The sequence below is a fragment of the Lepus europaeus genome, chromosome 5 (genome assembly GCF_033115175.1).
Source record: "Lepus europaeus isolate LE1 chromosome 5, mLepTim1.pri, whole genome shotgun sequence".
Taxonomy (NCBI): domain Eukaryota; kingdom Metazoa; phylum Chordata; class Mammalia; order Lagomorpha; family Leporidae; genus Lepus; species Lepus europaeus.
In genome coordinates, this window is record NC_084831.1 from 19594478 (window position 1) to 19618868 (window position 24391).

A 24391-nucleotide genomic window follows, 5' to 3' on the forward strand; every position below is an offset into this window, starting at 1 on the left:
TTTTATAAGAATGTTTTGTTTCCGTTTTTAAATTATTTATTTGAGAAACAGGGAGCTCGCATCTACTGGTTCACTCCCCAACTGTATAAATGACTGGAGTAGCCAAGAGCTCAATCCAGGTCTGTCACATGGGTGGCAGGAACCCAACTACTTAGCCATCAGTGCTACCTCTCAGAGTCTGCATTAGAAGGAAGCTGGTGTTTAGAGATAGGAATCAAACCCAGGTACTCGCGTATGAGATAGGGACATCTTAACTTCTAGGCTGAACGTCCACCCCCTAAGTTAAGATTTAAAAATGTTAATTAACCTGCCAAAAGTCCCAGTGTACCTGGGAGAATAGCCTGGGCTCCCGCACATGAACATTTACCTTGAAAGTCCATGTTCTTCTTCAGTATGTTTCTCCACTTTGACTATAAAAACTAAATGCTGGGGTCAGCACTGTGGCATTGTGGGTAAAACCACTGCCTGTAGTGCCAGCATGCCGTATGGGCACTGGTTCGAGTCCCAGCTGCTCCACTTCCGATCCAGCTCTCTGCTATGGCTTGGGAAAGCAGTAGATGATGGCCCAAGTCCTTGAGCCCCTACACTCATGTGGGAGACCCAGAAGAAGCTCCCGGCTCCTGGCTTCAGATCAGTGCAGTTCAGTCATTGAGGCTGTCAGAAGACTGAACCAGCAGACAGAAGACCTCTCTGTCTCTCTCTCTGCCTTTATCTCTCTATAACTCTGCCTTTCAAATAAATAAATCTTAAAAAAAAAAACAAAACCTAAATTTTGTAGAAATGTGCTATGTTGTTATAGGGCATATTTCTTTGTACTTTGTACCTTCTAGAAAGTGTCTTCCTTTGCAAAATGGTGTTTGCAACACACTGACATATTCTGAATCCCTTGTTTTCCTGCCCCAGGCGGTTCACTGCTGTATAAGACCCTTGATGTTGCCAGATCTCCCTTCCAGAGGCTGTTGCCAGATCTTCATTATAGGTTTCCATCTGATTTTATTTTATATTGGCCATTCCCTAACATGCAGAATTTATTAGGGAGGAGCCATTATCTTATTGAAGACTTATGCCCTTATCCTTCCAAATGTTTTTTTTTTTTTTTAAATTATGGTAAAATACATGTAATATAAATTTTACTATTGTAATGATTTATAGAGAGGCATTGTATGAGTATACTCACAGTGTGGTATAATCAGCACTACTATTTCCAACTTTTTTACTCATCCCAAACAGAAATATTAATTTTAAAAAAGAAAAGGAAACAACCTCCCCAATGCACATATAATTTTATAAATATAAGAATCATACATATTCATTAGAGACAATTTGCAAAATAAAAAAAAATATATATATATATAAATGAAAAATTTAAACCTTCCAAGATCCTAGCCTCAGCAACACCCTGGTAACACTTATTTTAAGTGTTTCCTTCCAGTTCTACGTGTATGAGTGTGTTCAATTAACTATGTTGATCTTTCCCATCAAGTTGTGATAATGTCTAAGTTTGGGTTCTAGGTTGCTTGAAAGTTACATTGTCAAAGACTTTTTTAAAGCTCTTCACATTCAGAAAGCCAGTACATGTTTAATTCTGAAATCATTCAATAATTCATTCATTTATTCAAACACGTATTAAGTCACTGTGCCAGGTAGGTCCTAAGCTGGAAGAGCAGGAAAACAGATGAATATACCGAGGGGTTTTCCCTCAAAAGCTCACAATCTAATTCATGCACAAATAATCCATGGTGTGGTTTACTTTAGGTGCTACATACACAGCTTCTCCTGACATCATGTGATTAGGTGTGGTTGGGAGTTAGCTGGAAGCTGGAATCATCCTTTTTTTTTTTTTTTTTTTTTGACAGGCAGAGTGGACAGTGAGAGAGAGACAGACAGAAAGGTCTTCCTTTTGCCGTTGGTTCACCCTCCAATGGCCGCCGCGGTAGCACGCTGCTGCCGGCACACCGTGCTGATCCGATGGCAGGAGCCAGGTGCTTCTCCTGGTCTCCCATGGGGTGCAGGGCCCAAGCACCTGGGCCATCCTCCACTGCACTCCCTGGCCACAGCAGAGAGCTGGCCTGGAAGAGGGGCAACCGGGACAGGATCGGTGCCCTGATTGGGACTAGAACCCGTTGTGCCGGCACTGCAAGGCGGAGGATTAGCCTAGTGAGCCGCGGCGCCAGCCTTTTTTTTTTTTTTTTTTAAGATATATTTATTTATTTGAAAGTCAGAGTTATACAGAGAGAGGAGAGGCAGAGGGGGTCGGTCTTCCATTCGATGGTTCACTCTCCAATCGGCCACAACAGCCGGAGCTGCACCGATCTGAAGCCAGGAGCCAGGAGCTTCTTCCGGGTCTCCCACACAGGTGCAGGGGCCCAAGTATTTGGGCCATCTTCTGCTGCTTTCCCAGGCCATAGCAGAGAGCTGGACAGGAAGTGGAGCAGCCGGGTCTCGAACCCGCACCCTTATGGGATGCCAGTGCTTCAGGCCAGGGCGTTAGCTCACTGCGCCACAGCGCCGGCCCCTGGAATCATCCTTTTTAAAAAACTTTGTCTTAGCCAGTGCTACGACTCAATAGGCTAATCCTCCGCCTGCAGCAATGGCACCCCAGGTTCTAGTCCCAGTCAGGGCCCTGGATTCTGTCTCAGTTGCCCCTCTTCCAGGCCAGCTCTCTGCTATGGCCCAGGAGTGCAGTGGAGGATGGCCCAAGTCCCTGGGCCCTGCACCCGCATGGGAGACCAGGAGAAGCACCTGGCTCCTGGCTTTGGATCAGCGCGGTGCACTGGCCACAGTGGCCATTGGGTGGTAAACCAACGGAAAAAGGAAGACTTTTCTCTCTGTCTCTCTCTCTCACTGTCTACTCTGCTTGTCCAAAAAAAAAAAAAAAAAAAAAAAAACAAAAACAAAAAAAAAAACTTCTTGTCTTTAGTGACAGCAAGAGAGAGGATATCTTCCATCTGTTGGTTTAGACCCCGAATGCCTGTAATAGGCAGGGCTGGGCGAGGACAAATCCAGGAGCTAAGAACTCCATCTCGTTCTTCGACATGGGTAGCAGGGACCCAAATACTTGAGCCATAATCTGCTACCTCCCAGTTTGCTCTAATTAATAGGAAGCTGGATTGAAGTAGTAGTGGGATTTGATTCTTGGCACGCTGCTATAGGATGGGGCATCCCAAGCAGCTTCTCACCCCACTGTGCCACAGTGCCCACTCCCAGAATCATCCTTTTAAAACACAAATCCAATTATGTCATTAATGTTTATACAGATAAAACCACAGTATGAACAGTTCATACCGTGAGTCTAATTTTTTTACCTAGTTTGTAACATGAAAATACTTTTCCATGTTCCATGTTTGTAGAAATTCTTCCTATCTTGGTTTTAATAGTGATAGAATGGATCTCCCTTTAATTTACTTAACCATGCTATTTGTTGGGTATGTAGACTTTCCAAGTTTTCATTATTATAGATAATACCACCATGAATTCTTTGAACTTAATTCCTGATTTTGAATTGTTTCCTCAGGGTCTGCACCTGGAGGTCGCCATTTCACCTTGTTCTTTTTCTTTTTTTAATATATATTTATTTAGTTTAAAGATTTATTTATTTATTTGAGACATTACAGATAGAGGGCAAGACAGAGAGAAAGATCTTTCATCCACTGGTTCACTCCCCAAATGGCTTCAACAGCTGGAGCTGGGCCAATTCGAAGCCAGGAGCTTCCATCTGCTGGTTCACTCCTCAAATGGCTGCAACAACTGGGGCTGAACCAGGCCAAAGCCAGGAGCCAGAAATTCTATCTGGGTAGCCCATAAGGATGGTGGGAACTCGTATGGGTGATAGGAAGTTGAGCCATCATCTGCTGCCTTCCAGGTGTGCAACAGTAGGATGCTGGAATTGGAAGCAGAGCCTATTTGAACCCGGACACTTTAATAATTAATTTTTTTTTTTTTTTTTTGACAGGCAGAGTGGACAGAGAGAGAGACAGAAAGAAAGGTCTTCCTTTTTGCCGTTGGTTCACCCTCCAATGGCCGCCGTGGTAGTGCGCTGCGGCCGGCGCACCGCGCTGATCCGATGGCAGGAGCCAGGTGCTTCTCCTGGTCTCCCATGGGGTGCAGGGCCCAAGGACTTGGGCCATCCTCCACTGCACTCCCTGGCCACAGCAGAGAGCTGGCCTGGAAGAGGGGCAACCGGGACAGGATCGGTGCCCCGACTGGGACTAGAACCCGGTGTGCCGGCGCTGCAAGGCAGAGGATTAGCCTAGTGAGCCACGGTGCTGGCCTAATAATTAATTTTTAAAATTCATTTATTTGAGAGAGACAGATTCATTCCCCACATGCACATGACAATCAGGCCTCCCACATGGGTGGCAGGAACTCAGTTACTTAGTGCTGCCTCTCAGTTTGCACTAGCAGGAAGCTGGAGTCAGGAGCCAGAGCTGGCCGTCAAACCCAGGCACTTTGGCATGGGATGCAGGATCTTAACACAAGTCGTGGCCAGCGCCGTGGCTCAACAGGCTAATCCTCCACCTAGCGGCGCCGGCACACCAGGTTCTAGTCCCGGTTGGGGCGCTGGATTCTGTCCCGGTTGCCCCTCTTCCAGGCCAGCTCTCTGCTATGGCCGGGGAGTGCAGTTGAGGATGGCCCAAGTGCTTGGGCCCTGCACCCCTTGGGAGACCAGGAGAAGCACCTGGCTCCTGGCTTCGGATCAGCGCGGTGCACCGGCAGCAGCGCGCCAGCCGCGGCGGCCATTGGAGGGTGAACTAACGGCAAAGGAAGACCTTTCTCTCTGTCTCTCTTCTCTCTCTCACTGTCCACTCTGCCTGTCAAACAAAACAAAACAAAACAAAACACACAAGTCGTAACCATGAAGCTAAACATATACCTCTCAAATCTATTATTTCATTTGATTTGACCCTCATGATAACCTATAGGGTAGACAGGACAAATGGGCTCTTTCAGAGATCTGAGAACTGAGAAATTATGTGGACTATATAGGGTCTCACATAGCTTAGAGAAAGAAGACAGTGCTGCCATGGCAAGAATGAGATTATCCGGGAAAGCTGAGCCAGACCCTTCCTATTGCCCAATTATAAGTGAATGCTACTTCCTGTGATGCTGTAGAAAATATATTTCTCTCTGTAATTTGAAAAAGATAGATCTGAGATATGAAGCAACTTGTCCAAAGGCACACAGCTGACATCTGTAGTCTGGTTTTGAACACAGCCTAGAACTTTGTTTTCTTCACCATGTGCCGAGAAGTTTGTTCCCACCAGGAAGTTTTGTCTTCTGGACTCTTCCCAAGATTCAACTCTTAGCACTTGGGGAGTAAATTCTGCTTGTGGGTCCTCGGTAGGGCAGGTAGCCGGAGTTCTTGGAGCCGACAGACACCAGCCTTCTAGATACTGCCTTTCCTTGATCAGGGAGGCTTTATTTCAGGTGAATCTTGCCAGTTGCCAGTTTTCCTCAATTCCTTCTGTCTGAGTATGTACCTAGGCAAGCACCTCTTATCAAACAGAGAACTGATGATTCTGCTGTTTTTTTAAAATCCTGAGTAATGTGGACTTTATGCAGTGGGACTTTTAGGGTCCGTATGATTTACTTAAGGTTTAAAATGCTCTTTATAATAAATTCAAACAATAACAGAAGTCCATAGGGGCCATTATTATTGCACAGCAGGTTAAGCCACCACTTAACCATGCCAGCAGTCCGTATCAGAGCAGTACTTCAAGTTCCAGCTGCTCCACTTCCAGTGCAGCTCCCTGCTAATGCACCTGGAGTCAGCCGATGGTAGCCGAAGTACTTGGGCCCTTGCCACTCACATGGGAGACCAGGATGGAGTTCCTTTGTTCCTGGCTTTGGCCTGGCCCAGACTAGGCTGTTGTTGGCATTTGGGGAGTGAGCCAGCAAACAGAAGATCTCTCTTTGCTGTCTCTGTTTCTGTCTTTCTCTCTCTGCCTTTCAAATAAAATAAATAAATCTTTAAAAAAAAAAAATTACAGAGGTACAAAAAGTAAAAAGAGTCTTTCCTTTCTTATCCAACCCACTGTTAATGGTATGATGTGTGTCTTTTCAGACTTGGTCTTTGTTTAATGTGTATATGTATGCACATATGTGAGTGAGTGAGCATGGGTCTCTGTGTGAGTATTTCTCATACTGTATTTTCTGACCTTGCTGCTTTCATGCAACATTTGACCTTGGACACCATTTCAAATCAGTAAATTTAGATTTATCTGTATTTTTTAAATTGCATAATATTTCATCAAATTGCTCAGTCACATGGTATATACATTAAAAAAAATAAAGTGGCTTGAAAACCATTTTTAAAAATTTTACGTATTTGAAAGACTGGCAGAGAAAGAGAGATTAGTCTTCCATCTGCTGGTTCACACCCCAAATGCTCCCAACAGCTGGGGCTGGGCAAGGCCAAAACCAGGAGCCCAGAATTTCATCTGAGTCTGCCACATGGGTGGCAAGGATATAGCCAGAACTTGAATCAGCCCTCTGGTATGGGATGCAAGTGTCCTAAGCAGCAACTTAAATTGCTGTGCCTACCCCTACAAAATGTTTAAATATCTGTTTATTTTAATTTTATTTGAAAGGCAGAGATCACCTAGCAAATGATTCATTCCCCAAATGCCTACAACAGTAAGAGCTGGACCATGCAAGCCAGGACTCCAGAACTCAGTTTGAATCTCCTGTGTGGGTGGCAGGGACCCAAGTACTTGAGCTGTCATGTGCTGCCTGCCAGGGAGAACATCAGCAGGAAGATGTATTAGAAATTGGGTAGCCAGGAATCTAACCGGGCACTCTTTTTTTTTTTTTTTTTTTTAAGATCTATTTTATTTAAATAGAGTTATAGAGAGAGAGAGCCAGAGAGAGAGGGAGAGGTCTTCACTCCCCAAATGACCGCAATGGCCGGAGCTGAGCTGATCTGAAGCCAGGATCTCCCATGCAGGAGCAGGAGCCCAAGGACTTGGGCCATCTTCTAGAGAAGCCACTTAACCACTACACCACTCACCCTAGTAAACAAGATGTTCTAAGTGAATGACAACACATTCCAATGAGTGAATCTGGCTTCAAACTCAGCTCAGTAACTTTGGGCGCATTTCTCTGAAGCCTCAATTTCCTTATTTATAAAATGAGGATGGAGGAGGCGAGCATTGAGTTCTAAGGTTTAAGCCGCTGTTCGGGATGGCTGCATCCCTTATCAGAGTGCCCGATTCAAGTCTCGGCTGTTCTGGGCTTCCAGTTCAGTTCCCTGCTTATGTGTCAGGGAGGCAGTGGATGATGGCCCAAATACCGAGGGTCCTGCCATCCACATGGGAGACCTGGAGTTCCTGGCTCCTTGCTTTGGTCTTGCCGAGTCTCAGCTGTTGTGGGTGTTTGGGGAATGAACCAGCAGATGGAAGATATCTCTCTCTCTATCTCTCCCTCTGTCTCTGACACTCTGCCTTCCAAATAAATACATCTTTAAAAATAAGTAGATGAGGGTAGAAATAAATACCCTTGTAGTTGTGGTGATTTAGAAATAATGCGTTAATTTAGTTTACATTGGTCGAGGGCCTTCTGTGTACCAGCTAAGGTGTTTGATGGATGTCTACAGACTGGGGAGCCTTATGTATGGAAGTTCACTTGAGAATACTAAAAGACATGTGTGCTGCTTGTCTCCTGCCCATGCTAGCGATGTCTCCGAGTCTCTGCTTGATAAGTGCCTCTATACCAGCCACTCGCCTCACCCTGACATCTTGATACGGACTTCTGGAGAAGTGCGGCTAAGCGACTTCCTGCTCTGGCAGGTACGTAGTTTCCAGACACTGTTCTCCTTTTGTTGGGCAGAAAACTGCAGCTGTACCTGCAGGATAGTTTAGAACTGTTCATTCCCACACCCAGCCATCCTGAGACCAGAGACCTGGGGGCTGGAAGAGAGGGGAGCTAGACTCTGAAGAAGTCTTCTCCAGGCTGTACCTGGTAACATTTGCGTTTTGTCATCTGTCTCTGGATTTGCAAACCTGTGTGATTTTTTTTTTTTTTTTTTTTTTTTTTGTGACAGGCAGAGTTAGACAGTGAGAGAGAGAGACAGAGAGAAAGGTCTTCCTTCTGTTGGGTCACCCCCCAAGTGGCCGCTGCGGCCGGCGCTCTGTGCTGATCCGAAGCCAGGAGCCAGGTGCTTCCTCTTGGTCTCCCATGCGGGTGCAGGGCCCAAGCACTTGGGCCATCCTCCACTGCCCTCCCGGGCCACAGCAGAGAGCTGGAACAGAAGAGGAGCAGCCGGGACAGAATCTGGTGCCCCAACCAGCACTAGAACCTGGGGTGCTGGCACTGCAGGCGGAGGATTAGCCTAGTGAGCTGTGGCGCCAGCCCTGTGTGATTCTTGTTCTCTGAAGTGCAAGACAGCCAGCTTAGAAAATTAGAGCTATCCAACTGTCTTGTGTCATGAAAACTTGTGCTCATGTTCAAAGAACAAAACTCCTGCCATGAGAACCTTCCAGATACCCTAGCATCTCCAAGCAAGAACCTGGTCTTGCAGTCTCTCCTCTTCAGATAAAAGGTCCATGTCTATGTAAGCACAGTCCATCAGATACAGACTGTGTGCACACTCTTCTCATTTTCCCCAGCATAAGTGGTTCCCTAAAAGTTCATATCTGATTCAGTTTGTTTTTGCTTGAAAACGTCCATCTCTGTTAAATTGGCCTCCCAGGGAAATCCTTGTTCAAGGAGAGGTTGGAGGGAGAGAATTAGCTTAAAAGAGTCGACAGAATTGAGCTCCAGAAATTTTAATGGACCACCGTCTTAAAAGTGACCCAAGAATTAGCTACTGAAGATACTTTGAGTCTGTGACTGCAGTGAAGAAAGTGTGGTGTGCCCCTAACAGTTCTGTGGGCCACTCTGCTGCTCAGATCATGTCTGGAAAGTTTATTTCTTAGCACCAAGTTTTAAAAGGCCACGTTGGTAAACTGGACGACTTAACAGGAGATGCCATCCTAGATAGCAAGGAATGGCCAAAGGATGGTGCCCCTGAAAGGTAGCACCTCAGGAGAAAAGAGCTTGAGTTCCTCCTTTGTGCCATAAATATGGCAGGAGCGAAGTTAAGATGACCCCTACTGTCTTGAAACTTAGAGGATGCTGGAAAGACAAACCTTGAACGAGTCATCATAACCTAGGGGACAGCTAACAGGCAGCTCTAATCTAGTCTTCAAATACTTGAATGACTGTCACTTTGAAGAACCACATTTGTCTCAGAGAAAATGCCTGGGATCTTGTTAGAAGCTGTGATGTTGATTTAGCAAAATAAACTGACAGCCTACGGTGTCCCCTGTGGAGCACTGAATTCTTCATCCCCCCGAAACGCATCAAGCCGTGGCTGCCAGGAATGTTCCAAAAGGGATTCTTCTCTCAGTGACTGTTACGAAGCGTCACCCTGCATTCTCTCATACAAGTATTCTTATTACCTAGTGTCACACTTGAGGAAGCAGAAGCTAGAGAGGTTAAATAATTTACCTCTACTCAGATAGATAGTAAATGGTGAAGCCATTTAAATGCAGGCAGTCTGGCTCATGCCCTTAACCACTGTGCTGTACTGTCACTACTTAAAAATTACAGTGGCAGCTACCATTGGTTCATGGCTGACTTTTATCAAACATTCCATCTCCCAGGTGACCCCCAGGAGCCAAGAGCCAATAACATAATCCAGATGTTACTCCATAGTCCTGAAATTGGCTTTCTTGTTGGCAATGTTGATCTAGCCTCATTTTAGTTCTGCTTTCCCACAGGCAAGTGATTTAACTGCCTCAGATAAGTTCTCCACCATTCATGAGAGAATCAGGCCTGGCCCCGGCAGCAGCTGCAGCTCGGGGTGCCTGTGCTGTCTGACCTCTGGGCTTCTGGGCTCTGCTCAGCCTGTCTCTTCCTTGGAGGACTGAGCAGGGTGGTGTGCCCAGCAACATGTCACTAAACAATACTCCTTCCCTTATCTTCCCCAGACCTCCCACTCCTGCCTGGTGTTCCAACCTGTTTTGTGGCCAGAATACACATTTTGGAACCTCTGTGAGGCCATCCTTCAGTTCCAAATGAACCATAGCATGCTTCAGGTAAGAGTTCAGGACTGGCCTGACTGAATGGGATGGGAGAAAAGATGAGCATTGATTGACCAACTTAATGTATAGCAGTCACTTCCTAATAAGCATGTTGATGATGATAATAATAGCTGCCAATCACTGCATGCTTGCTGTGTGTCACATTGCAAACACTCTACATGCAATACCTCATTCAGTGCTTCTAAGAACCCAGGGAGGTAAGTGTTAGTGGTCCCTGCCCTTACACAAATGACCAAGTGAAAGAGAGATGATTGAGTCAAGGGTATATAATCAGTAAGAGGTGGGAGTGGGGTTCAAGCTGCAAGTCTTTAATCTCTTAAAGACCCAAGAAAAGGTTTCTCAGAGAGACTGGCTATTATTCCCTGAAGACATTAGCCTAATAAAAGATTGCAGTATTGGGAGTATACAAAAGGCAAGCCAAGTGTACAAGAGCCATAGATGTTATGGCACAGCAGGTTAAGTTGCCACTTGGGACACCTGCATCACATATCAGAGTGCCAGTCCGTGTCCCAGCTACTCTGCTTCTGATTCAGCTTCCTACCGATGCTCGTTCTGGGAGGCAGTGGGTAATGACTCAAGTGCTTGGATCCCTGCCACCTGGGATGGAGTTCCAGGCTCCTGGCTTTGGCCTGGCCCAACTCTGGCTGTTGCAGACATTTTAGGGAGTGAAATAGCAGCTAGAAGATCACTCCTTCTCTCTCAAGTAGATGAACATTAAAAAATCATTTATTTATTTATTTATTTATTTTGCAAAAAGCCAAACCACTTCCAAAAGAGATTAAAAAACAAAAATAGCATTGTCTTTCCATTGTATGAAGTTATGTGTGCCAAGGCTTGAAGTTCTCCTTTTACCTTTTTTTTCCTAATTTGTTTATTTGAGAGACGGAGCTATCTGTTGGTTCACTCCTCAAAAATGTATGTGACCAAAGCTAGGAGCTGAGAATACCATCCATGTTTCCCACATGGATAGCAGGAACCCCAGTAATTGAGCCATCACTACTTCCTGCCAGGATATGCACCAACAGGAAGCCACCCCAGGCGCTCTGCTGTAGAACACTGGCATCTTAACCACCAAGCCAGAATGCTGCTCTTCTACTTTGACGTTTGGTCACCAAATCTTGAGGACAGAGTTTTACTAGAAGGTGTCTTACTAATAACGGGGGTGGCAGGTGGGCGGGGGTAACACTGAGGGGCTACCATGGCACTTTAGTTGATTTCATGTAAGTTTTCTTAAGTAACTCTTGATATCAAGTAGGTTTGGGTATCCTCACTTTTTAGATATGGAAACAGAGGTGCAAAGAGCCTAAAACTGTCTCGAGGCCCCAGAACTAGGAACGGGGATCTTACAGCTGGCACAGTCAAGCCTGTTGTGCAGACGCCCAGGGCGAGCTGATGTAAGTCAGGGCTTGTCAGTCTCCTTGGTGTCAGGGTCCCTTTGGAGAAGCTAATAAAAGCCTTGGACCATCATCCATGGAAAATGGCAGACCACTAAGACACAGAGATTATCTTCAGGGTGGTTCATGTAACCTGAGAAATCTGTCCATGAACATCAAGTCCAGAACTCCTGCTATCAGTCAAAGTGTGAAGGTTTGATCATTTAGTCACAGAATATGAGGAAATTGAAAGGGGAAGTTTACAAGTTGACAGAAAAACAATAAGACTCAGTTATCTGAATGACTGAATGAGGAATGAGTAGCATATTTTTTACATGACCCAAGTTCCTTCTGAGAACTAGAGCTGTCTTTACCCTTTTTTGATGGAAAACTTTCTGAAATGTTCCTTACACATAATTCATTGATACCTACTATGTACCAACACTTGCTAATGTGGTAATGATTAGAATAATCACATTCTAATGATAACGATAATGGTAACTATAAGCACTTCTAAACAGTGATATCCTTGAAGGTGGGGCTGTATCAAGATATGTGGCTTTCAGATTTCTTATATTTTTTTCTGTGTTCTCCTCTCACTTGCTACTGCTGTCAGTGGCTAATTTTGACAGTGTCTCCCTCCTTTCTTTTTACTTACTATTTTATGTAAATAAAATAGCAAAATAGTAATAATACCGTAAACTCGATTGTAGGTTAGGAAGCAGTTAATTAAGCATGTTAGAATTATGTTTATAGGGACGGGGATTTGGCCTGGCAGTTAGGGCACAGGTTGTAATGCCTGTATCCCACATTGGAGTGCCTAGGTTCAACTCCTGGCTCCGTCTCCTGATTCTAGACAGTGCTGACCCCGGGAGGCAGCAATGATGTCTCAAGTGGTTGGTTCCTGCCACTCTTGTGGGAGACCTAGGTTGAGTTTGTGCATCCCAGCATCTCTCAAATAAATGAAGAAAAATTAAAAAAAAAAAGAAAAAGAAAAAGAACTGTGTGTACAAAGAGAGTAAATGGACTGTGTAAGAAGCTCCAGGAGCTTGGTGGCTGTGCTCCCAGGGGTGGATATTCTTATCTCTGATTTGGTTGTTCAGTTGCCTTTTATTGTATTTTCAGGTTTCTCAGATGCTTTGCACATGGTTGTTAGAGGAGTTACCTCAAATTTCATTCATCCAATAAATACTCTTTGAGTACCTGGAAAGAGTGAGGTACTGTATTAGGCACAGGAGAGACAGGTGTTAGCCGGCCAGACAAGATCTGTACCTTCCTGGAGCTTGTGTTCTTAGTTGAGGAGACAGGCAGTGAACCGGTATTCGAGTAGGTAAGGTCCTTTTTGATTGTGGTAAGGCAGTGAACGTGCTAGGAAGCAGTGAAGTGAGTGCAAGGGTGTTGGGCTATAAAGTTTGGGTCTTGGAAGAATGGAGTAAGAAGGCCGTGTGCCTAGGTGAGGGGGACATACGATGAGGCTGAAAGGGGAGTCAGGCCCAGCCCTGCAGGACGTCATAGACCATGGTAATGGAATGGAAGGATCTGAGTTAAGAAATGACAGGATCTCGTTAGCATTCTATAAAATTCACTCGGGATTCTCGGAGAGCAAGAGACCAAACTCCTACAGTAGCCAGAGTTAGAGGGGATGGGCCTCAAGGTGGGGGTGCAGTGCTGATGATGAGGGACGAAAATGGAGCCACTGAAACTCCGGCAAGGTGACAGCCCTCCACAGATGGGGGATTCATTCTGGTTACCGGAACACGGTTCTCTGACATGCTCGGTGGAGTCTGTTCTAAGGTAACACCAACTGGAAAGCAGACATCACCATTACTTAAGAGGTTTATTGTTAATGGTAAAGTTGGTAAGGTGATGTTGAAACTTTCCTATGTTTCTTGTAAGGTAGAACAAATAGCTATAAATACTGATGTCATTAGGAGCCGAGACATGTAGGCTGTGGCCTGGCAATGTTGGAGTGGAATATGTGAGTTCCATGTTGTACTCTGATCATAACTGCAGACATTATTGAGTTCTGACCATATCAGGTGTCCCTTACATAGATTCTGTAAAGTGCTATAAAGTAGATAAATTACTATTGTTGCTCCAGTTTTTAGAACAAGTTTTAACAGAGACACTGACTGTCTTGAAGCCTTCTCCAGCAGTGCCCCTTAAGAGGCCCAGCCTGGCTTTATCTACCCGGGATCCCTCAAAGCTCTGTTTCTAAAACTCTTAGCACCTTAGAGAAGCACTGAGGGGCAGTGCAAACTAACAGCATCCTCACCGAGCTGGCCTCAGACTAGAAATAGCTTTTCCCCACATTCCTCTGTTGTGTACCGTGTGCCCACAGTGGCCTTTTCACAGTTCCTTTGTTCCCATACCCTTCCTTTTCCTACCTCCACATATCTGCTCTTCTCCCATCACCCAAGTTCCTGTCGTCAAACTCTGAGCTGCCTGTCAGCCCCGTGTGTACCTTTTGTCTGAAAGAACAAGGCAGAGAGCAGGAAGCAGTCTCTGGCCTAGAGCTGCCTGGGAGAAGACTGCTGGTGGATGCTGAGTGTAGCTGGGGCTCAGCTGCCAGGTGTTAGGGCCTAGACCTTGGAAGGGGCCACAACAGTCCCCAGGTGGCCACCTTGCTTCTGGCACAGAAAGAGTTTGTTAGCAGGGAGGAAGCACAGATAGGGAATCAGGCCAGGGAAAGGGGGCAGCAGTGCAGAGCGATCCTCGGTGACAGGTTGCATGGATGGGTTCTTGGGGCCTCACTGATGGAGATGAGCAGGATGTGCCTGTGCACCTAAGCTCCCAGGGTGACGTCACAGAGGGGAACTTTGTCATGGCGCAAACCAGACTGGTCAGCCGCTGTCATTCCAGCGCTCTTCAGGTCCCTTCTTCCCTCTGGAGAAGTTAAAACCTGGAGATGCCGTCTCAGGCATTCCTGACTTTGAATCATGGTGCTGCCTACTAGGCCATGTGACTGACTGGCTGCTTAGCCCTTCATTTTCCTCATCTATAAAAGAAGAGAATTTTAAGATTGATAAGAGTACCTACCTTAGAGGTCTGTGAGAAGGATTCAGTAAGCTAACACATCAAAGTGCTGAGTATTGTGCCTGGAACAAAGGCCATTGTCAGAGAATGTTGGTTAAAAGTGTTCCGTGTGTGTGTTAGGACCTTCATCTGACCTCCCCCGCCTACAGGAGAGCCATATACAAGCAGTACCATGGTCATCCTGTGCCCAGTACAATGCCCTGGGCAGGGAAGCCCCAGGGCCTTCAGAACATCACGTTTCCTGCAGAAGGCACTCTCTGTCTTTGTGCTACTGACCTGGGCGTGCTGGTTGTGGCTTTGGGGAGGACTTTGCGTTGGTGAACAGGTGTTCTGAAGCCCAGCTCCTCCTGGGGGAGGACCCGAGGATTTAAGTGCCAGAGGGCTGGAACATACATGCCCTGATTCGTCCGTGGGGAGGACCAGAGCGGAGAGCTGTAAGGCCCAGGAGGATTGCAGTGCCGTTTCTCAAAGTGAGGTTCTGGAGGCCTTGCGCCAAGATTGCCTAAGTACCAAAAGTCACTAAGGAAAGAAATAATGCCCTCATTTTCCCAACTGTCCGTCACACAGGGAGAGTAAATAAATGATCAGGAACGGCGAAGTTGAACTCTTAGCACTTCTGTAGCTCTGAATTTTCCAAGGCTGACTACATGAGAACTTAGAGCATCTCTGAGATTGCAGAGTAGACCCTGACTACATGGACGCTGGATAGGAGTCTAGACGCAGGTCATCCCTGGAGAACAGTCGTCCTCCTAAGAAGTCACCTCCTGAAGAAACAAGGAAACTTCAGCCAGTTGTGGCAGCTCGGACAAGTCCCTTCCCATGGTGGCCTGTGTCCTTGACTGCAGGACGGGGAGGCTGGAGCTCTTGGGCTTACGGAGCTCTCCCAGCTCTCCTGTCCTAACAGTGACAGATTCCCTGCCGGGCCAGGCTCTGCCTTGGCCACAGCCTCCATTGCTGGCCTTTCATCAGAGGCCACCATTTGGAAGAAGCCTCAGAGTCAGCTCTGCATTTCCTCCGTCAGTGGCGAGGTGACTCATCCTTTCTGTCCAGAATTTAGCCCTGGCCACACAGGGTGGTGGTAGGAGAACAGCAACAGTTAATGCCCAGGTCCTAGGCTGGGCATTCATCATCTCATTTTTCTTAAACAAGACAGGGGGGGAAACTGTTACCCCTTTTTGCAGACTAAAGATGTATTTATTTATTTGGAAGGCAAAGCAACAGGGAGAGAGAGAGAGATCAATATCAATCTTCCATCCACTGGTTCACTCCTCAAATGGCAGGCCAAAGCCAGGAACCAGGAACTCTAGCTTGGTCTCCCATATGGGTAGCAGGGCCCCAAATACCGCTCCCCAAGCACATCAGCAGGGAGCTGGATCAGAAACAGAGGAGCTGGGACTCAGAGTGGCACTCCAGTGTAGGGTGCTGGCCCCCATTCTGCAGATTCAGAATAGCCTCAGAGAGGTGAGGGTGTCTTTAGAACAGAAACTTTTCAAACCTCAGTGTGCCAGGTAGACTTACTCTGACCTGAGCAAGGTCTTCCATTTTGTGCCTTTCCCTGTTAACTCTCACTGCTAAATTACTCTGTACACCTCACCTCTGTCTGATTCCTCCCCATTGGTTAAAGGTCAGCTCACATTCTGCCTGTCCATGATGTTTCACTCCTTGACCTTCGTCAGCCATAGTTGCTGTTTCCTCTGAACGTGCATGGCCCTTCCTCGTGCCTCCATTCCCACATTCTACCTTGTACCATGATACTTCATGGACCTGGCTGTGTCCTAACCAGCCTGTAAGCACCTGGGCTGCTGTGGAGGGACCCAGGGTCCCCCATGGTCAAGGACAGGAAGAAGCCCTTCCAGCAACATGGAAGCTTTTGCAGCAATTGCTCAAGCCTGTGGTATTCATAGCTCCACATGGGATCATTGTAATATTAACAAGAAGTATCCGTGAATACCTGGGATCATTCAAGAGCCTTGCGTTCATCTGGTGAACCGTCATTGCCTAGAGACCTCAGCAAACCACTTCTCTGAGCCTCCATGTCAGTCTCCAACACACAGAAAGTACCTCCCTCATGGCTCATGGTCACGTGAGACAGCAGATGACGTACTATGCCTAGGAGAGAGTCTAGAAAGAAGACAGAGCAGCCAAAATGCCCACAGGCTCATTAGGACAAAGACACGTGCACAGGGTACCATGATACAAGGTAGGGTGTGGTAAGGGCTATTTCAGTATAGCATACCTCCAGGCACCCTGTAGGAAAACGGTTTCTCACACACGGAATAGGTTTGGCAGGAGGAGATTGGTGGCCAGTTAGACTGGCAGAAAAAGAGCATTAGCAAGGCCTTGGTTCTGCTCCAAAGAGATTTTCCCCTCTCCTGTGCCAGGAGTGTCATCCCTGCCCTCCTGGGCTCACATGGTCAATGGATTGAGTGTTTCACATGTACAGGGTGCCCGAGTGCCAGGGAGGAGGAGCACAGCCCCTGCCCTGTTTTTGTCTGGAGAAACACGAGGACTGAGAAGTGCTGCGGGGCCTGGGATCACCACCTGATGTCAGCACTGGTTTCCGGACCCTGAGGCTCCAGCACACCTTCCAGGCTTATTTTCTAAGAGAGGGGACGGTGGACACTAGCACCTAGTCTGGTAGGCAGAATGTAGGCAGTGGCTTAACAGAAGGGAACATGCTTCTCAGAGTCTTCCTGGGAGGGCTGTATGCTTGTGGCTGGTCTCCATACAGGAGGTAAATGTAGACCCACAGCCTGGACAGCAGTGTAGGGAGTGGGAACATGGGAGACCAAAGGAAGTGAGCAGTAGTGCCCCAGACAGGAACAGGACCTTCCTTGCAGACAGTAGACAATAATAACATGCCAAATTGCTGTTTCTGTCTGAGAGCCTGCTAATATGCTAGAGAGGATTTTGCATATATTATCTCTAATCCTTAAAACCACTCTTCAAGGTAGGCACAACCCCCACTTTACAGATGAAGAAATGAGGTTAGGAGAGGATTTGGCCAAAGCCACAAAGCTAGTTGGTGGGGGAATCAGAAGTCAGACCCACATTTGCCTGAGAAGAACTGTAAGGAATAGAGATGCTTCCACACAAAGATGGACCCAAAACAGCCAGTGTCGTGCCTGTCCAACAAGGGCACCACCCACTGCACACCTACTCCCTAGCGTTCCAGATCTGGTACAAGCTCTTCACTGTTCCACCCCACTTGGCCTGCCCTGTGCCCCGCCCCTCCCTCCCTCCCTCCCTCCCTCCCAGTTCCACCCATGCCTAAAAGTGATCTCCGCACCGGTCCCCCTTTTCTCCAGCAGAAGGCCCGAGACACGTATGCAGAGGAGCGGAAGAGGCACCAGCTGGAGAGGGACCAGGCTGCAGTGACAGAGCAGCTGCTGCGAGAGGGGCTCCAGGCCAGTGGGGACACCCAGCTCCGACGGACACGCTTGCACAGACTCTCAGCCAGACGGGAAGAGCGGGTCCAGGGCTTCCTGCAGGCCTTGGAGCTCAAGCGGGCTGACTGGCTGGCACGTCTGGGCACCGCATCAGCCTGAGTGAGGCTGGCTGCCTGCCACTTTGTCCTGCCCTCTGCCTCCAGGGCCCCACTCCCCTTTCATTTTTTGGTGAAAGGCACCTCCCTCTTGAGGAAGAATTGTCGTCCCTTTGCTTGGCAGGGGAGCCCCCAAGGCCAGGGCTGCGGGCTGTAGATATCTTTGGACTGCCTATGGTAGTGGCCCCTGGGAAGGGTTGGAGAGGAGTCTTCCCCCAAGGCCAGTAAACCCAGCTGTGCTCACCAATAGGTCTGGAGAGCAGGGCGCCACAGTGCATTGGCTGCCTGCCCCCTCCGCCTCTGCCACCACTCTGTGCTCCCGGACGGACTTTTCTTGCCACAGCACATCCTTCAACAAACAATTGCAGGGAAGAGGGCACCCCCTCCCCGCCCCAACCACAGCCCTTCACCCATCCATCTCCACCTTCCCCCTGACTTGCACGGAAGATTTGGCTCTACCTTGGGTCGGCTGGTAAATAGCTAAGAGGCAGCCAGCATTATTTGGGCAGGGAAAAAAGGGGCAGGAGCGACTGAAAGAAAATGTGCCCATCTGCCGCTCCTCCCCTTGGCTCTCCACCTGGGATTTGCTATTGAATCTCCACCCCCTCCCACCACGCAGTACTGATTGCTCACTGAAAGGCTCAGCGCCCCCAATGGCGCGCGGAAGCCAGCCGGGTGATTACAATCCAATTACCTATTGTCGACTCAGCCCACACAAGCTTTTCTCCTCCTCTCGCAGGGCACGGGGCCAGGCTCCACTCCCAGTGGGACCGGCTCCCTCCATGGCTACAGGGTAACAGAAGGGCCTGTAGGCCCTGGTGATCGAATGCAGCACCGGCCTACTTCGCCGTAACACATCAGGCCTGAACAGAACCAGGCGCGGTTCCTGTCCTCCCTGGTTCAGTCATTGAGGTTTCTCGGCTCTTGACCTGGCTCCCCAAGAAGGCCCTGAGACGATTTACTTCGCAGCATGGCAGGCTGTTCCAGGCGCTCTCTGCTGGTGGAGGCCAAGGCTGCCCAGCAGGAGGAAGAGGGCAGAGTCAGGGAAGGTTGTGTCCTTTCCCTCACCTCCCCTGCCAGGCGTTGCTGCTGAGAGGATTAGAGCCTTTGAAGAGCTGTCTGAGCGACTGCTCCCAGTGCCCGAGCAGCGGTTCCTGCCCAGGGCTGCTCCTCGGTTTCCCCGCTTTCCTTTCTGCAAGCTGTTTCCCTAGTGCCTCCCTCCAGAGGGGAGGTGGGATCTTGTAAGCAGAGTAGACTTCCGAGCCCCCTAACTTCTCAGACCTGAACCCATCCTTGCCTTCCTGTGCCCAGATACCTGGTGCCACAGGCCCCTTGGCCACTGTCCCTGCTTCCTGAAACAAGCATAAGTGCCAGACACTGCGGTTGAAAAGCCAATCAACTCATCCTTTGGCAAGCCCCCTACACACCTGGCACTCCCCACTACCAATGCCTGGCACCATGTTCCCGGAGAGCAGGTGCTGTACATTTTCCAGTCTTACAATGGGGCTGTTGACAGCCTTAATTAGGGAGGCATGAATTATGTGGCTATAATACAGAGCCCTACAATTAAGGCGGGAATGAGGGGCTGGAGGCAGCACACAGAATCTACCCTGTGAGTGTGGCTGGCTTTCCCTAATATGATTGGGGGACGGTGGAGATGATTAATGGAACTGGTATTTCTGGCCTGAGGTCCTGTGTTCTGGGAAAGGTACACAGGGTGGAGCAGGGAGCAGCTGCCCCAGGAGACACTGGGAGTGGGAAGGAGAGGCGTTGAGGCCATTGCTGTCCGGCGGCAGCATCTGCAAAATACTTGATTTGAACTTAACGGTTGCTTTCTGTTGGTAGGATTTGTGCACACCAGGTGGGACCAATTTACGTGTCCTTCCACCTGTAAGCCAACCCCCACTTTGAGGACTTTTATCCTGTTGTTCTCCTGGGCCTCATAATAGAATTTTTAAGATTCTTAGATGTAAGACTTGTTTTGCTGCTGCAGTCGCCTGGCCCCCCTCCACGTGCGTTTGGCTAGCTCAAGACCATGGCTTCCCGCTCCGGCAGGGGAGGCAGGCCCTGGAAGCGCCCTTTTGCCATCACAACACCTGTTCCTCTACTTGTCCCCTAATCCCCCGGCGCTTGTCTCCACCCTCCTTTCCGTCACCCAAATGAAAGGAAGCCAGCTTGACAGTAGAAGGAGGGATTTCGCCAGCTGCGTCTGCAGCGCCCAGGCTTGGTGGCCGCCTCGTCGGGTGGGGGCTGCTGGGCTCCATGTCTCCAAGCTGGGTAGAGCTTAGGGGGAGGGGACTCTGGTAGGCCTTGGCGGGCGCTGTCCGTCATTCTGTGGCGGGGTCCTGGGGTTCAGTAATACAGGGCCCTAAAGGAGCCCCCCCCATCAGCCATGGGGGGCCTCCTCAGTGTTTGGGGAGGCGGCTGAGCAACGGGTGCTGAAAGGACAGCTCCTACCTGCCCCACAGCACCCGGAAGGCACCTCTGAGCGAAAAGGCTCCCCTGCGATCCCCACCCGACCCCGCGCGGACCGCCTCCCAGGTGAGGAGCACGGAGGGCTCTCCGGACTGGCAGCGCGGGAGCACGCGCGTCCGGCTGCGCCAGGCGGGCTGCCCCGCTCTACTCCCACTTCAGCGGCAGCCTTGGCCCTGGCAACCGCAGCCCGTGCCTCGGGCGGCGCGCTTCCTGCGGCTTCCAGCGGCGCGGGCCCAAGCCCTCTCCGGGGCCCCCAGCGGGAGCAGGAAGGAGAGCCGCGGAGATGCGCCCCGAGTGTCGCACGGCTCCGAGAAGTGGGTGGCTCGGTTGCATAAGGTGGAAGGAACTTGGTGGCTTGCACAAGCCAGCTCTTGGCGGGAGCCGAGCCCCCGCGCGCCCCTCCTCGCCGAGTGCCCTCGACGCGCGCCGCCCCCACTGCGCCCCCACCCCTGGGCGCGCCGCCGTCTCGCGCGCCCTCCCCCCAGCCCCCCTCCTCACTCCCTCCAGAGGAGGTGAGTTTAAACCCCGCCCACGTGACCCCAGCTGGGCCAATGAGCGGCGGCGGGAGGTGAAATCCGGTTCTAACCGGTCCGGGGCTCCCAGCGCTATAAAAACTTTATAAACCCCCCGGAGCCCGAGCAGTGTGAAGAAGAGGCGAGGACGACCCCTGGACCGACCAAAGCCCGCGCGCCGCTGCATCCCCGCGCCCAGCGCCTGCGTCCGCCGCCGCCGCCGCCACCATGCCCAAGAGAAAGGTACGTGGCGCGAGGGCCCCGGGCGCTGGGCCGCCGCCGCCGCCGCCGCCGCCCCGGCTCGGGCGCGAGAGCCGGCGCCGGACGGAGCAGGCGCCGCCGGCCGGCGCGGGGGCTCGGGGCGCCGCGGGCGGCCGCGGGCTCACCCCGCGCGGCGCGGCTGCCCGCGGGCGCCAGAGGCCATATTGGAGGAGCGGCGGCCGCGGCGGGAGGAGCCATGTTGGCGGCTGTTTATCCCGCTCCCCTCGGGCTCGTCGCGCCCGCCCCGTGCCCCCTCCCCCCACCGCCAGGCCCCCTCCCCTCCCCTCCCCGCGGGCGGGCGATTCAAACCCGAAAGGGCGGGAAGGCGGCGCTCGGGGTTGGCGGGCGGGGGAACGCGCTGCCGCCAAAAAACTGCCGCCGCGAGGGGGCGGGGCCTGCGCGCGGGGCCCCGCCTCCGCCCGCCCACGTCTCCCCCTCCCGCGCGGTGCGCGCGCCGCCGCCGCCGCCCACGAGTCCCCGCGGCCGCGCGCGCGCCGCCCGGCTCTCCCGCCTTCGACGGCTGCCATGGCAACGGCGCCGGGCCCCGCCCCCGGAGGGTTGGCCTGCGCCGGCGGCAGCTGTTGCTGCTTCCTGGCCCTGGGCACGGCCTGGCGCGGCTGGCGCTCGGGCCACCGCGGTTTGCCTGGGTTCTCAGGAGCCCCTCGGAAGCGCCTGTTTCCTTTTTTCCTTATTGTTTCGTAGGCTGAAGGGGATGCTAAAGGAGATAAGGCCAAGGTGAAGGACGAAGTAAGTTGTATTCTCTGAGGCGGTGTCCTGAGCTCCCCCCGGGGTGGGGGGTAAAGGCCCAGGACCCCTTTCGTGGGAACGGCCCGGGTCTGGGTTGACACGGCCGCGAGCAGGTCCCCCGGGGTGACTGGCCTGTCCTGTTCTCTCTCCGGCAGCCACAGAGAAGATCCGCACGGTTGTCCGCTGTAAGTGCACCGGGCCGGAGTGGCCTCCCCGCCCGGGGCTCGTGCCCGCTTGGAGTTCGTTGGTTCAGCGATCCTGAGGGCGGTGGCGAGGGGAGGGCGGCTCGGTGTTGGTGGAGTGGTTTCTGCAGAGGCCACACAGACCTTGGACGAGCCAGGACTTTACCTCTGGTGCTGCGCTTGGGTTCTGGGTTATTGTCTTGGGTCGGTTGTGTTCATGTTCTTTTCCCTCTCTCCCTGTTTAAAAACAACAGAAACCAGCTCCTCCAAAGCCAGAACCCAAGCCTAAAAAGGCCCCTGCAAAAGTAAGTGGGGCTGGGGGCAGCGGTGCTGACGTGGGGGTCATTTTCCCAGAATGGTGGCTTTGCCTTGGGTCATCCCAGTGTGGACGGATGTCGTGAACTCCCTGCTTGCCCCATCCCCAGCGGTGGTAGCCTTGCCATCCTAACCAAGGACTTTGTCATCAGTGTGCAGGACTTTCTGCATTTGGTTAGGTGACCAATTTTGTATGCTGAAGGTCACAGCGAACTTTAGAAAACTTAGCCTAGGTCTGTCTGTTTCAGGATGGATTCACTAATTTTTTTTAAAAAATTGTTTATTGGAAAGAGCGACAGAGATAGAACTCTGCCTTCCATCCGCTGGTTCACTCCCCAGTGGCTGCAGCAGGAACCAGGGACTCTGTCCTGGCCTCCCGGGTGGCTGGTAGGGATCCAGGTGCTGGGCCGACTGCGCTCCCAGTGTGTCAGCAGGGAGCTGGATGGGGAGCGAAGTAGCTGGGACTGGAGAGCAGCATCGCAGGCGTGGTTTGACCTGGACCCGAGGCCTGGCCCTTATCCTGGTTTGGATCAGTTTTGCTTTTGTAAATGGGGAAGGATTTGTGCCTGTTGTAAACAGTACTGCTTTACACAGAGCTCTTCAGACCGGATCCTGCGAAGGTGAGATGGAAAGAAACAGATCTGTTTTTCCCTTCCTTTTAGAAGGGAGAGAAGGTGCCCAAAGGGAAAAAGGGAAAAGCGGATGCTGGCAAGGATGGGAATAACCCTGCAGAAAACGGAGACGCCAAAACAGACCAGGTACTGTGGGTGTCAGGTGTGCTGTCTGCCGCCGACGCCCAGACGCCCCGCGGGTCCCAGTGTGCTTGTGAGGGGCCTGGTGGTAACCTGATCTGGTGTTGCCTGGCTCCCGTTTGACGGGCTCAGAGGGAAAGTGACTTAGCAAAGGTCACCCAGCAGGCTGCTCTCACAGGGAGTGCTCGCTTGTCGAAGCGCCTGGATGTACTGTAGGTGGGTTGTGGACGAAGACGGTCTCCATAAATGCACGCTGCATGACTCTCTGTTTCTCTCGTAGGCACAGAAAGCGGAAGGTGCTGGAGATGCCAAGTGAAGTGTGTGCGTTTTTGATAACTGTGTACTTCTGGTGACTGTACAGTTTGAAATACTATTTTTTATCAAGTTTTATAAAAATGCAGAATTTTGTTTTACTTTTTTTTTAAGCTCTGTTGTTAGCACACAGAACACTTCATTGTTGTTTTGGGGGAAGGGCAGAGGTCACTAGCAGAAGGTCTCCGGAGCTGGACAGACGGGGGACACCGGAGACTTGCTCTCGGCTCCCCGGAGGGCTTCCCTGCCTTTGACACAGCCACCAGGGCACACACCCTGCGGTGTGGAAAAACTAAATTTGATTTTATGCCCTCTTCCTCCCCCCGTCTGCCTTCAGCATAGACTTAACTCCTTCAAACCCAGAGACCTGTTGGGACCTGACCCCAGACAATTTGGTACCAGCATGACGGGCAATCTGGACTTCACAGTGACCCCTGAGATGGGGCCCTGAAAAGAGCAGCGGTTCCTTTTCTAGCTTGTGGATCTTCAGATTGACCATTCTGCCATTTCATTTCATTTCCTGAAAGTCAGGGTCGGCTTGTGAAAAGTTGTTAAACAACATGCTAAATGTGAAATGTCAGCCCTCACTCTAAACTTCCCCTTGCCAGAGCGTCATGGAGACTTCATTGGGTTTTATAGTGGCTTTCTGATTTTGGTCGTCCATTGAAGAAGGGAGTTGAAAGTTGTTGTATACTGTTCACGATTGTCTGCCCATGTCCTGCCTGAAATACCATGATTGTTTATGAAAAGAATCTTTAATAAAGCTGGATACAGTTTGGCTTGGAATGTGCCTCTGG

The 24391-nt window shown here is 50.4% G+C and overlaps 1 protein-coding gene across 5 annotated transcripts in view; it reads left to right on the forward strand.

Moving 5' to 3' along the window:
• Positions 1-21226, forward strand: part of DHDDS (dehydrodolichyl diphosphate synthase subunit) — a 37900-nt gene extending 16674 nt beyond the window's left edge. For 4 of the 5 annotated variants that reach the window (XM_062190694.1, XM_062190700.1, XM_062190695.1 and 1 more), the window contains 4 exons: positions 7673-7787; positions 9972-10079; positions 17803-20579; positions 21147-21226. In XM_062190694.1, coding sequence (XP_062046678.1) covers positions 7673-7787; positions 9972-10079; positions 17803-18042 — 463 coding nt within the window. In that variant the 3' untranslated portion in view covers positions 18043-20579; positions 21147-21226. The remainder of the gene's footprint in view (positions 1-7672; positions 7788-9971; positions 10080-17802; positions 20580-21146) is intronic. The other variant, XM_062190696.1, reaches the window with a different exon arrangement.
• The last annotated feature ends 3165 nt before the right edge of the window (positions 21227-24391 follow it).